This window comes from Carcharhinus amblyrhynchos, chromosome 19 (genome assembly GCF_965287045.1).
Source record: "Carcharhinus amblyrhynchos chromosome 19, sCarAmb.v2.hapA, whole genome shotgun sequence".
NCBI classification, from domain to species: domain Eukaryota; kingdom Metazoa; phylum Chordata; class Chondrichthyes; order Carcharhiniformes; family Carcharhinidae; genus Carcharhinus; species Carcharhinus amblyrhynchos.
The window spans coordinates 15,689,862-15,704,790 of record NC_137342.1 but is presented as its reverse complement, the minus strand read 5'-3'; the positions used below and the strand labels follow the sequence as shown (position 1 = coordinate 15,704,790).

General features: G+C 41.6%; 1 protein-coding gene across 3 annotated transcripts in view; it reads right to left on the bottom strand.

Moving 5' to 3' along the window:
• Nucleotides 1-14,929, bottom strand: part of lrrk2 (leucine-rich repeat kinase 2) — a 157,843-nt gene that overhangs the window by 22,911 nt on the left and 120,003 nt on the right. For 2 of the 3 annotated variants that reach the window (XM_080207288.1, XM_080207290.1), the window contains 4 exons: nucleotides 9,526-9,678; nucleotides 8,440-8,634; nucleotides 855-1,001; nucleotides 301-413 (listed from right to left, as the gene is read on the bottom strand). In XM_080207288.1, coding sequence (XP_080063414.1) covers nucleotides 301-413; nucleotides 855-1,001; nucleotides 8,440-8,634; nucleotides 9,526-9,678 — 608 coding nt within the window. The remainder of the gene's footprint in view (nucleotides 1-300; nucleotides 414-854; nucleotides 1,002-8,439; nucleotides 8,635-9,525; nucleotides 9,679-14,929) is intronic. The other variant, XM_080207289.1, reaches the window with a different exon arrangement.

Sequence of the window (14,929 nt, the reverse complement as noted above, 5' to 3'; positions counted from 1 at the left end):
TTATAGTTTCTGTGCCCATAAGCAGTTTATTTGGGAATGACACCGAGTGACATTTGGACTGGTAATCAGGAGACACCAGGGCATGAAAAATTTGGCATCTGCTAAGTATTGTGTGAATAATCACAGTGGCACATTGCGAGAAAAGAGGAATTAAAATGAGCTAACTTCATAGAAGCAGAAAAATAGAAGTCAATAGGGAAGCAATTTCAATTTTTAAAAATATTTTAGATTGAAAGTACTCCTCCTACAATTCCTATGAAGCACAATTGTACACTATGAAATCCAATTTTTATTACATACTTGTCTCAGAAGACGATGTAGGTGCATTTGTGACACATGCTTGTTAAAAATTTTAACAGCCACTTCTTTACATTTGTACCTTGCGCGATAGACAGATGCAAACCCTCCATCACCTTGAAAAGAAAAGAAATTTGTAGTTGACATTTACCAAGGAAGTCCTTTCAAATCAATATTTTAATACAATGTGCTCATCAATTCCCCAAAAAAGTCCATTTAGGTATGTATTTGAGTAGATGATAATCAAGTTCAGGATTCATTCACTAATGGGATAGAAACTGTTCCAGTATGAAAAAAAAGAATTCAAGCACACTTAATGATCAGTTCAATCTGCTCCAATATTCATCATGTAAAAGATTCCAGTTAATTTGCAGTGCAAACATTTTCAACAATATTGTTTTCATATAAATCAGATTAGAAATTAGTCGTTTATGTTTATCACATCATTGCACCTACTAAATACATAATCAAACTTTTCATTGCTGATGTGATTCAGCCATTTAATAAGTTACAACAGAAAGAATGAAACCATAAAAATCATCTGAATTAAATTTTACCCAGCAAACAATCCGGTGTTTGTTCAAGCTTAAGGTGGTTAACATCCAGCATAATTTTCCTGGGTAGGTCAACCAGTACAAGGTCTGGTGCAACTCGCGAAATGGAAATTTTGTTGCTTCTGTCAGTGTGACAAGTCAAAAAATCCCCTTAAAAGAAAGCACAAAAGTAGCTAAATATAGTTAAATATGTCTTTTACCTCATTAATTTAACCATTTTCTCTCCACTTGTACATCGACTCTTGGTAAGATATGGTTGAGAACAGATATCATAGAATCATAGAATCTCTACAGTACACAAAGAGGCCATTCAGCCCATCACGTCTGCACTGAACACAATCCCAGCCAAACCCCTACCCCCATATACCTACATATTTTACCCACTAATCCCTCTAACCTACGCATCTCAGGACACTAAGGGGCAATTTTAGCATGGCCAATCAACCTAATCCACACATCTTTGGACTGAGAGAGGAAGCCGGAGCACCCGGAAGAAACCCACGCAGACACAAGGAGAATGTGCAAACTCCATACAGACAGTGACCCAAGCTGGGAATCGAACCCAGGTCCCTGGAGCTGTGAAGCAGCAGTGTTAACCACTGTGCTACTGTGCCGCCCAAAGATATTCAAGTTACGTGCACAGAAATTTGTTTTCCATTTAAACGATTCATGAGAATCGGACATGAGAAGACTTTGGCAGAGAGGATGGACATGAGAAGACTTTGGCGGATAGGATCAAGGAGAACCCTAAAGCTTTCTACAGGTATGTCAAGAATAAAAGATTGGTTAGGGCAAGGTTAAGGCCAGCCAGAAACAGCAGTGGGAAGTTGTGCGTGGAGCCTGAAGAGATAGGAGAGGCACAGAATGAGTATTTTTCGTCAGTATTCATGCAGGAAAAAGTCAGCAGAGTCGAGGAGAATACTGCGATACCAACTTGTAGACTCGACAGCATTGAGGTACATAAGGAGGAGGTGTTAGCAATTCTTGAGAGTATGAAAACAGATGAGTCCCCTGGGCCCATTGGGATTTACCCTAGGATTCTCTGGGAGGCTAGGAGGAGATTGCAGAGCCTTTGGCTTTGACCTTCAGGTCGTCGTTGACTACAGGTATAGTGCCGGAAGACTGGAGGATAGCAAATCTTGAACAAGGGGACAACAAGGGGAGTAGAGACCATCCTGGGAATTATAGACCGGTGAGCCTTACTTCTGTTGTGGGCAAAGTTTTGAAAAGAATTGTAAGGGATAGGGTTTATAATCATCTAGAGAGAAATAAATTGATTCGGGATAGTCAACACGGTTTTGTGAAGGGTAGGTCATGCCTCACAAACCTTATCAGGTTTTTTGAAAAGGTGACCAAAGAGGTGAATAAGGGTAAGGCAGTTGACATGGCGTATATGGATTTTAGCAAAGCGTTTGATAAGGTTCCCCATGGTAGGCTACTGCAGAAAATGCAGATGCATGGGATTGAGGGTGATTTAGCAGTTTGGATCAGGAATTGGCTAGCTGATAGAAGACAGAGGGTGGTGGTTGATGGGAAATATTCAACCTGGAGTTCAGTTACAAGTGGTGTACGTCAAGGATCTGTTTTGGGGCCACTGCTGTTTGTCATTTTTATAAATGACCTAGATGAGGGTGTAGAAGGATGGATTAGTAAATTTGCTGACGACACCAAAGTCGGAGGAGTTGTAGACAGTGAGGATGGATGTTACAGTTTGCAAAGGGACATAGATAAGCTGCAGAGCTGGGCCGAGAGGTGGCAAATGGAGTTTAATACGGAAAAGTGTGAGGTGATTCACTTTGATACGAGTAGCAGGAGTCCAGAATATAGGGCTAATGGAAGAACTCTTAGTAGTGTTGACAAGCAGAGAGATCCCTGAAAGTTGGCACCCAGGTTGATAAGGTTATTAAGAAGGCATACGGTGTGTTAGCTTTTATTGGTAGAGAGATTGAATTTCGGAACCGTGAGATCATGTTGCAACTGTACAAAACTCTGGTGCGGACACACTTGGAGTATTGCGTATACTTCTGGTCGCTGCATTATAAGAAGGATGTGGAGGCTTGGAAAGGGTGCAGAGGAGGTTTACCAGGATATTGCCTGGTATGGTGGGAAGGTCTTATGAGGAAAGGCTGAGGGACTTGAGGTTATTTTCATTAGAGAGAAGGTTACGAGGTGACCTAATTGAGGCATACAAGATGATCAGAGGATTGAATAGGGTGGACAGTGAGAGCCTTTTTCCTTGGACAGTGATGGCTAACATGAGGGGACATAGCTTTAAATTAAGGGGTGGTAGTTATAGGACAGATGTCAGAGGTAAGTTCTTCACTCAGAGGGTAGTAAGGGCGTGGAATGCCCTGCCTGCAGCAATTGTGGACTCGCCAACTTTAAGGGCGTTCAAATGGTCAGTGGATAAGCATATGGATAACATTGGAATAGTTTAGGTTAGAGGGTCATTAGATTGGTTCCACTGGTCAGTGCAACATCAAGGGCCGAAAGGCTTGTAAGAACATAAGAAATAGGAGCAGGAGTAGGCCATCTAGCCCTTCGAGCCTGCTCCGCCATTCAATAAGATCATGGCTGATCTGACGTGGATCAGTTCCACTTTCCTGCTCTCTCCCCATAACCCTTAATTCCCTTGTCTGTCAAAAACCTATCTACCCGTGACTTAAATATATTTAGCGAGGTAGCCTCCACCACTTCAATGGGCAGAGAATTCCAGAGATTCACCACCCTTTGAGTGAAGAAGTTCCTCCTCGACTCCGATCTAAATTGTCCCCCTTATCTCGAGGCTGTGCCCTCTAGTCCTGCTATCCTTTCTAAGCGGGAAGAATCTCTCTACCTCTACCCTATCCATCCCTTCCATTATCTTATATGTCTCTATAAGATCCCCCCCTTATCCTTCTAAACTCCAACGAGTACAAACCCAGTCTATTCAGTCTCTCTTCATAGTCCAATCCCCTCATCTCCGGTATCAGCCCAGTGAACCTCCTCTGCACTCCCTCCAAGGCCAATATATCCTTCCTCGAGTGCGGCGACCAAAACTGCACACAGCACTCCAGCTGCGGCCTCACCAGTGCCCTCTACAGTTGCAGCAAGACCTCCCTGCTTTTATATTCTAAACCCCTCGCTATAAAGGCCAGCATACCATTCACCTTCTTGATCACCTGCTGCACCTGCAGACTGGGTTTTTGCAACTCATGCACAAGGACCCCCAGCTCCCTCTGCACCATAGCATGCTGCAGCTTTTTCGCCTGTACTGCACTGTAATGTTCTATGTTCTATGATTCATACTTAATTTTATAGCTAGAGTGATAATGGCATTAGAACTTTTTCAAGGCACCAAAGTGCCAATTTTCAGCTTAAGATCCAAGTGCTTGGAACTGGAATGCTATTAAGGCCCTAGATGCAATGTCCACATATTTCTTAATGTAATGGTGAAGTTGCCTGATTTTGCTGAGTGCAGGTCACATAATGGTGAGGTGGGGGGAGGGATCTATTGGCTGTGGGCCACTCAAACTCTATAATAGCACACAGGCAGGTAGCTTTGTGTAATTTCACCAAATTTGTACCTAATTCCTAAGGTATGCTTCGTGCTTTTCCTGGCATGCCTTCTACAGTCCACATTGGGCAGAGTTGGTCTAAATTTTCAGTTAAGTGAGCAGGATATTTTAAGTTAATCTGTATGTAATGATAAAAGAAGTGCCTGAAATTTTTGATAAGACTCTCAGGCCAAGAAAAAAAATAACCAATGAAATTAGTTATATTCTGGCTTGGAATTTTGGGAAATTGTTAGAACCAGGAACTGCAGAAAACAGCAGAAGGAATGCCATGGAAATTACAGATTATGAACCTGACATCAGTTATGAAGGAAATGTTAGGGTTTATCCTGAAGAAGGGTGCTATAAAATACCACAGGAAGAATCAAGCAATTACGGCTCAACCCTCTCAATGGATAGAATCTTGTCAAGGTGATGGGGTCTCAGTTGAAGGCTGAAGAGCCAGCAAGAGACCTGCATTGCCTTCTCTGCGGAAGGCCTGCCGAAATATGAGCCAATCAGGCAAAGAACAAGCCACTGGCATGCCTTCCGTGGTATCAGACCATTAAAGGGGTGAAGATCTACCCACTGAGAACTACCAGCAAATCTGAAGCTAGCAGATCTTTTACTCAACAGCACTACTGGGAGATGTCAGCTGCTGCTAGCACATTCACTGTAGGCTCAAGATTGCGCGCTACCCAGGCCAGAGGTAAATGATAGCAGAAGGGATTTTACTGGGTGCGAGTCAGGAAGGAGAGAAGTAGTGGATCAGCAGCATGGGTAGATGGCTGACTCTTGGTGTTCCCTCATTCCCAATATCAGGTTGCTCATTCAGGCGCTAAGTGCCTTTGAACAAGGGAATCCTTGGGAGACCACAAGCAACCAACATATGTTTGCTTGTCATGCTTCCTGCTTGGCGACAGGCCTACTCATCACTGGCTTAATAACAGCAGCAACCAAATGAGGCTTTTAGGTGGGCATCAAGGGCCTCAATCATCAGTGGGACAGGTAGGATATGGACTGCCATGGACTTAGTCAGGATGGAAGCAGGAAAGTGGTGGAGCTCCCACATTCTATCATGCTGCCTGAGTAAATGCACTCCATGGTTCCAAACTCACCACAGCAGGTGGCATAAATAATTATTCAATGACTTTAGAGGGGAAAAGGTAATCTTGATGAACTTATGAGGAGATATCATTGCTTTTGGATAAAATTAGCTCAATGGGGCAAGTCTCAGAACTGTCAAAAATTGCTGGGGATAATTTGAAGAGAGAACAGTATCTATTTGGAAGTTAGATTGAGAAATGGACATAAAATTCAACAAGTATAACACAGAATACACAGCATAAAGAAGGCCATTTAGCTCAGATAGTCCATGCCAAAGGTTTTGCTCCATTTGAACTTCCCTCCTGCTCTATCAGCGTAACAATCTGCTTCATTCTCCCTCATATGCTTATCTAGTTTCCTTCAAACACATCTATGCTATTCACCTTAACTACTCTCTATGGTACCAGATGCCATGTTCTCATCTTTTCTCCTGAACTTCTGATTAGATTTATTAGAGGAATAATGCTACAACTCCAGCTGTAGCAGCAGGGGATAAGGAAACCCCGGCTCATTAAAGGGGTTTTTAAAACAAAGTAATCTAGTCTAAAATAGGGATTATGATATCCATTATATATACATATCAATGATATCATAATGTGCCTCCTACATATATTATATGGAGATATTGCCTGAACCACATATATAATAATAGTAATGAATTTTTAACAAGTATTGTAACTTTGAAATGTAGTTTTAAAGATGTTCATGAGTTTTGTTCCCACAGCATAATGGGAAAAAGCAGAACCAGACAGGCCACATTCAAATGGAACAATGAAGTAAAGAACTTAATCAGCGAGAAGCTTTGGAAGACCTTGCAGCTGTAAGATATTTGATAATGGAATGAATAGAAGAATTCAACTGCTAATTAAAATGAAAAGCAGCATTTTGCTCCTCATTTGGCCTGATATAGCCAGTTAGACAGGGTGACTCCCTCGTATGTAGGTGGTGGATGAACCTTAGGCCTGTCAGATTAGCCATAAGCAGGTTACTAAGAAATGGAGGAAAGATTTTTGGGTCCAAATAGCCAATGAATTCCTAATTATGCTGGGGGTAGAATGCTGTTGGCCAAAGTAGATAATGTGTAAAAATGTAATTTATCATCCAGTTTGTAGGACAGATTAGGCAGGGAATGCGTACCTTCCAAAACAGGATATCAGGTGTGTTCGTGTGATGAAATTTTAGAGAGAAGTTGGAATCCATCCAGTATCTCTCTCACAGTGCATATTGATCAAATAAATAATACTGCTGATGCATACTGTCTCGCACAAGTTTTGTATTAGCTGAATTTGGCTCATGCAGAACCCCCAGAGGGAAGCCCTCAGAAAATTCTCCTAACGTTTGCTTATATTGATTCTCCCAGGTTTTGGTCTTCCTCAGTAGAGGAAGAATCTCAATGGGGGAATTTATCCAGTCCCATTTGCTGCAGGAATTTTCTCAGGACTGGTGGGACTGGGAAGTCCTGCCCACTTTCGTGTATACTTTATGAAAACTTGATGCAATTTTAAAAACTAGTTAGTCATACAGTTTTCTCCTTTCGGTGTAAATAAGACCTAGGCTGTTCATCCTTTCTTGATCTATTTAACCTCATAGCTCGGTATCATCCATGTGTCCTTTTCTGTGCAGTAAGAAGTCTCACAACAGCAGGTTAAAGTCCAACAGGTTTTTTGGTAGCACAAGCTTTTTTGTGGCTTCTCCAATGCTTCTATATCCTTTTAATAATAATGACAACCAAAATTGTACACAGCATTCCAAGTGGAGTTTAACCAATGGCCAAGTCTAAATAAAGTTTAGCAAAACTTCACTACTGTTCAGTTCTATCCCCATAGAAATAAATTCTAATGCTTGGTTTGTTTTACATGCAGCCTTACTGATTTGTGTCACAACTTTTAGTGATTTATGTATTTGTCCTCCCAGTTTCATTTATTCCTCTACCCCTTCTAGATTCTTATTTCCAAGTAACATGAGACCTCATAAAATATCAAGGTTTGGCAATTAATGATTAACTAAAAGCACTTAGCGGCACGGTAGCACAGTGGTGCACTCTGCTGTTATACAGCGCCAGGGACCTGGGTTCAAGAACAATTATAAAGATGGGCAACAAATGTTGACAGTGTGCAGCAGCAGTAAAGTGGTAAATAGATTGGTTAATTATTTTATTCAGAACCTTCATTCCTTTCTGATTTCCATCATTTGTTGATCTAATTTCAGTTTGATTTATGCTGGGAGCAGCCCAGTGCACAGAAAACACAGTCATCAGTGCATTTCATAAACTTGATGCATTACTACCAGTGAAGAGATTTCATTGCTGATATCCTCATTACTGCAGATTGAGACATGGAGTCATACAGCACAGAAAAAGCCCCTTGGCCCATCAAGTCTGCACCAACAACTAAAGGCATGCTAATCCCATTTTCCTTCAGGTGTTCTATATCCTTGAAACATCATAACATGATTCAAGTGCTCATCCAAATATTTTTTAAAGGTTAAAAAAAATCCTAAATCCAAATAAACAATTTACAGTCAACTGAAACTGTCTTATGAAGCAACAACTACTAAATTACATTTTAAATACTACAAATTATATTATACAGTTTGCCTCACTATAGTTATAATAAACCAGCTATGGGCAATAGTAGTATTACATTTAACATCTTGTTTAGAATACATGATAATTTAAATGCATTTAAGCCAATAGACTTCAGTTCTGTGCAAAATACTTTGTGAACTTAATTATCATTTCAAATTGCTTCCACCAGTTACTACACTTCAGTGATAAAGTTCTAAAGTTGAAAATGTTTTCTTCACGCACAGTACAAGTTCAGAATGGAACGATTTATGATTGCGCTATGTATGCTTGTCACAATTGAAATGTGAAGAATTATACTTCATTGAAATCCTATTGTCAGTGCTAATTATCAAGATATAATAAATCACACAGAAATAAATACCTTCTTTAGCTACATCTAGCAAGTCATCCAGTAGAATCTGCTGGCACTCTTGACCATCGTCAAAGCTATACATGGCATACTTCTTCAAAAGAGTGCCTCCTTCACCACTTATATCCGTCTCCAATAGCCCTGGAAACCACTCTTCCATCAGAGAATCAATATGATCTACAATCTGGCCCAATAAAATGAACCCTGCTTGTTTTTATGCAACAGAAACAGAACAGAATTTTATGAATGCAGGAGGAGTAAATGGATTAATTTTAAACATAACTGACAAGAACACCTTAAAAGCATCATGCTATGTTTCTGATGCTTGTTTGTAACTCTTTATTTTGCAGTCAACCCCGACCAGCACAGGTAACAGGACTAAGGGTGGCTCGGTAACACAGTGGTGCGCACTGCTGCTTCACAGCGCCAGGGACTTGGGTTCAAGAACAATTACAGAGATGGGCAACAAATGTTGGCCAGTTCACACCCACTGAAAGATCAACATGTATTCCTTTACCAACATCACTAAAGCATATTATCGGGTCACATTGGGCAGCATGGTAGCACAGTGGTTAGCACAGCTGCTTTACAGTGCCAGGGACCTGGGTTCGATTCTCAGCTTGGGTCACTGTCTGTGTGGAGTTTGCACATTCTCCCCGTGTCTGTGTGCGTTTCCTTGGGTGCTCTGGTTTCCTCCCACATTCTGAAAGATGTGCTGGTTAGCTACATTGACCCGAACAGGAGCCGGATTGTGGCAACTAAGGGAATTTCACAGTAACTCCATTGCAGTGTTAATGTAAGTCTTACTTTTGACTAACAAATAAACTTCATTTAAATGCAAAGTCAAAATCTGCAACAAGTATCTCAAAATCTCTTAAAGGAAGTCTCAGAAAGAAAACCAATTGGAGAGCATTGTTACTTACTTTCGACTGCAACTGCCCTTGCAACAGCTCAGCAGAAAATTGTATGCTTTGTCTACATAATGCTAGCTTGTACATCTAACTGGAACTGGATAAACATTAGCTATAGATCCATCCATTTAGCCATTCCTAACCCAAAGAAAAAGAATGAATGAAGCACTGGAAAGTAGGGATTTACCTTTCCTGCAGCATGGAACAGTTATTTTGAGGGTACTCTGTGGTTTATTATCCAGTACAACAGAATCTACCAGGCAGTAGGCTTCTGGAGACCAGATAAGATAGATGCCCTGTCTCCAATATGTCCTATTAGCACGTAAAGGTTTTTCTCCACCTGAAAGAACAGAGTTTGTTTCCAATGTGTATCTTAATTCTTTGATGTATTAATCATTTCTATCCATACAGCAAAAAATAACATTGAAATTGATTTTATTGCACTCTATTAGCAGTTTCCAGTCAGCTCTTTATTCATTTATATGTAATTGCCAAGCTGCATTAAACAACATAATTTAATCCAGAATATTTAGCATTGCATTTCCAATGTATTTGATAGTTGTAATAACATGGGTATCAAGCTAAAAATATTAACAAAAGCCAACATTCTCAACGTGATGGATCAAATCAAATGTTAAAATACCAGCAGTAAAGGAAGGGAATGCTATAAGTGAGGATAAAATATTAATGTTAAAAATGTTTCAACAAATTTGTTGCGGAGGTAATACTAAAGGGAACAACTGGAATTCTGTAACAATCAAAGGGGTTTTGACTCAGCAGAAATTTATTCCAATGGTTAAAAAGGATCGTAGGAGGAGAGATAATCAGCCGTGGATATCGAAGGAGGTAAAGGAAAGTGTTAAATTAAAAGCGGCTGCGTTTAGAGTAGCTAAGAGTAGTGGGCGAGAAGAGGATTGGGAGAGGTTTAAATATCAACAAAGAATGACAAAGAAGTTGATAAAGAAGGGTAGGATAAACTATGAAGCTGGGCTTGTGCTTAATATAAAAAAAAGGATAGTAAGAGTTTTTATAAATATATAAAAAGGAAGAGGCTGACTGGGGTGAACGTTGGACCCTTAGAGGATGAGAGGGGGGACTTAGTGGTAGGGGATGGGGAAATGGCTGAGGTCTTGAATAACTTTTTTGTTTCGGTCTTCACGGAGGAGGACGTGAATAATTTGCCGGGCGTTAGCGATGGAAAGATGGTAGGACTGGAGGGCCTGAATGACATTATTGTTACTAGAGAGGCAGTGCTCGAAAGACTGGAGGGACTGATTGTGGACAGGTCCCCAGGACTGGATGGAATGCATCCAAGGGTTCTGAAAGAAACGGCGGAGGTGATAGTGGATGCCTTGGTGATTATTTTCCAAACGTCGCTGGATTCCGGGGAAGTGCCAGAAGATTGGAAAACAGCTAATGTTACGCCGTTGTTTAAGAAGGGTGGCAGGCAAAAGGCAGGGAATTACAGGCCGGTTAGTTTAACGTCTGTTTTGGTAGAATGTTGGAGTCCGTGATCAAGGAGAAAATAGCGAGGCATCTTGAGGCGAATTGTTTGATAGAGCAGACGCAGCACGGCTTCACTCAGGGGAAGTCGTGTCTGACGAATTTATTGGCGTTCTATGAGGATGTGTCTAGGGCGGTGGATAGAGGAAAGCCGGTGGATGTGGTGTTTCTTAATTTTCAGAAGGCATTTGATAAGGTGCCGCACAAGAGGTTATTACAGAAGGTCAGGGGGCATGGAGTTGGGGGTAGGGTGTTAGCATGGATAGGGGAACGGCTGTCAAATAGGAGGCAGAGAGTGGGGGTCAATGGGTGCTATTCGGATTGGCGGTTGGTGACTAGTGGAGTGCCCCAGGGGTCAGTGCTGGGGCCTCAGCTTTTTACCATTTATATAGATGATCTGGAGGAGGGAACCGAGTGTACGGTGTTGAAATTTGCTGATGACACCAAGATTGGGGGAACGGCAAATTGTGCGGAGGGTGTGGAAAGTCTGCAGAAGGATTTAGATAGGCTGGGCGAATGGGCCAGGAACTGGCAAATGGAATTTAATGTTGGCAAATGTGAGGTGGTCCACTTTGGTAGGAATAATGGTATGAAGGACTATTACTTACGTGGCGAAAAACTGCAGCATGCGACGGTGCAGAGGGACCTCGGGGTCCTTGTGCATGAGTCGCAAAAACCCAGCCTGCAGGTGCAGCAGGTGGTCAGGAAGGCGAATGGGATGCTGGCCTTCATTGCGAGGGGGATTGAATATAAAAGTAGGGAGGTCTTGCTGCAACTGTACAGGGCACTGGTGAGGCCGCAGCTGGAGTACTGTGTGCAGTTTTGGTCACCGCACTTACACAAGGATATTTTGGCCTTGGGGGGAGTGCAGAGGAGGCTACTAGGCTGATACCGGAGTTGAGGGGGTTGAACTATGAGGAGAGGCTGAATAAACTAGGCTTGTACTCGTTAGAGTTTAGAAGAATGAGGGGAGACCACATTGAGACATATAAGATGATGAATGGGATGGATAGGATAGAGGTGGAGAGGCTCTTCCCGCTCAGAAAGGACAGTAGGACTAGAGGGCACAGCCTCAAGATAAAGGAGGGGTGGTTTAGAACGGAGTTGAGGAGGAACTTCTTCACTCAAAGGGTGGTGAATCTCTGGAATTCTCTGCCCGTTGAAGTGGTGGAGGTTGCCTCGCTAAATATATTTAAGACGTGGGTTGATAGGTTTTTGATAGGCGAGGGGATTAAGGGTTATGGGGAGAGGGCGGGAAGGTGGAACTGAGACACGACAGATCAGCCATGATCTTATTGAATGGCGGACAGGCTCGAAGGGCTAGGTGGCCTACTCCTGCTCCTATTTCTTATGTTCTTAATAGTTGCACAGCACTCCCCCATGACTAGCATCCTGTCACTGGACTCAAAAATCAATATTCTTCACCACTAATAGATATTGGCTGCATGTTTATCCCATCTACAGGACACATTGTAAGCACTCGCCAAACATAGAGCAAAAAAGCCTTACTTCTCAGGTGACTTGCATCACAAATGTACAGAGGAGCAATACAATGGGAACATCATTGTCCACTCCAGTTCCACTCCAACTCTCAACATTCTAACTGTTACATTTATCCTTTTCCTCAAATATTTCTTGCTCAACATCATGAAAGTTCCATCTTAATCACCACAATGACTTCAACTGGATAATGAGGATGATTATCAAGTGAAGCCTTACCAGTGTCATCCACGTTATTAATGTTAAACAGCCTCCTTCCCTTACCATTCATTCAATACAATATCAATGCTCAGAATCTCCTGTAATAGCACCCTCATTGCCATTGGTATATATATGCTCAAACAGGGAAAAAAACTATTTTTCAGCTGGGCACTTTGAATTTCATGTGCTTCCCACCTCTTTACTGTCCTGCAAAGATATCTATCTATGAGGTGGGATCAATTCCCGAGCTGAACAAATGTGGGTTGGAGGTATTTCCTGCAAGGCTGTAGAGGAATTGACAGTTTTTTTTTATATGTGAGAAATAATTTTAAAAATCCAGTTTTAGTGAAAGGCAGTACATGTGGGTGGATTGACCTTCAAAAAGGGTGGTGAATCTCTGGAATTCTCTGCCCGTTGAAGTGGTGGAGGCTGCCTCGCTAAATATTTTTAAGACACGGGTTGATAGGTTTTTGATAGGCAAGGGGATTAAGAGTTATGGGGAGAGGGCGGGAATGTGGAACTGAGACACGACAGATCAGCCATGATCTTATTGAATGGCGGGGCAGGCTCGAGGGGCTAGATGGTCTACTCCTGCTCCTATTTCTCATGTTCATATGTTCTCATGTTCTCACGTTCTCATGGCTGCATCAATAGGTAGTCACGACAAGGAGTCTTTTGTTATGTATGTGGAGCAGCCAGAAATGTTTTCCTCTCTGACGATACAATCCTGTGTTCCATAATTTGGCTCATAATCAGGCAGTAAAGGACAAGGGTGATATTTTTTGATTGAAATAGGTCCAGGGGTGTATAAAATGCACAAGAATTTGCTTGTTCCTGCTCAGCCAAAAGACATACCATTCTTAGGCAGCTTGGCCAGAATTTTAGCATCCCGCCTGCCACAGGAATCGGAGAAAGTGATGGTTGGACCACGGAAAGGTCCATTGACCTCGGGCGGGATTTTACAGTTTGGGACGAGTGAGGCTGTAAAATCACACCCATTGTATAAACTTAAACACTACAGTTCCAATCCACTGGAGACTGCAGAAAGCCATTGGTTTGGAGTCAAGAATCAGTTGTCTACCAAAGACACTGGAGATTTATTGTGGTTTTGAAAAAGATGTCCATCCATTATAATTTTAGAGAATTTCGAGAAAATGCCATGGGTACTGTTTTCAAATTTAATACTTTCACAGTAAGCTGCTGACATTGCCAAAGTTAACCTTTGACAAATTTTGCCAAAGTATTGTCCCTGGGCATAGCAGAATGTGACTCAATAGAAGTCAGAATTAACAAATGCCAGTCATCTGCTGAAGTGAACAAGCTGCAGATGAGTAAGCAAAAGACCATAATAACAGCAGGTAGTAGCAGCACAGGCACTAAAAGGTCCTGCTACCAGTGCCTAGACCAACATCAGGCACAAAATTGTTTTTTTGATTTCACATGAAAAGTATTGTTACAAATGAAAAGTATTGTTACAAATGAAAAGTATTGTTACAAATGAAAAGTATTGTTACAAATGAAAAGTATTGTTTCCTGCACACCATACAGACAAGGCATACCGTTCATAGAGAAGAGTGCAGAATGTAGTGTTATGGTCATAACTAGGGTGTAGCGAAAGATCAACTTAATGCAAGGTAGGTGCATTCAAAAGTCTGATGACAACAGGAAAGAAGCTGTCCTTGTGTCAGTTGGTACGTGACTCAGACTTTTGTATCATTTTCCTGATGGAAGAAGCTAAAAGGGAAAAATGTTCAGGGTGCATGGGGTCCTTAATTATGCTGGCTGCTTTGCCGAGGTAGCAGGAAGTGTAGACAGAGTCAATGGATGAGAGGTTGGTTTATGTGATGGATTGGGCTACATTCACGACTTTTTTGTAGTTTCTTACGGTCTTGTCTATTTGTGAAAACAGAATGCCACAATGCAAGAAAAAAGGATTAGCATGCCAAGGATAGTTGAAAGAATATAAAACGAGGAAACATTAGCTGGAGGAAACAAGTACTACATATGGTTGTTGAATAGCACTTGGCTGATGAGGAATTGATTGGAACCGATACAATCCAAAGCACAAGGATGCTCAATAGTAATTCACAAGGCATCATCATCCAAGTAGTGATCGTGCACAGAATTACAAAATTATAGAGGGAAACCAATTCCCATAATAGGAAGTGTGTTGGTTCCAGTCTCATACAAGAAGCAATATGCAGAATTACCCATTACTGTGGTGAAAGGTAATAAACCAGCCTCTTTAGGAAGAAACTGGTTAACAGTACTGAAATTCAATTTGTAAGTACTTTCTCACAGAGAAACAAAATTCTCAGTGCAAGATAACGTGACTCCCAAGTACCCTCAGGTGTTCAGTGAAACCAGCACAAAGCGACTCAAGACTG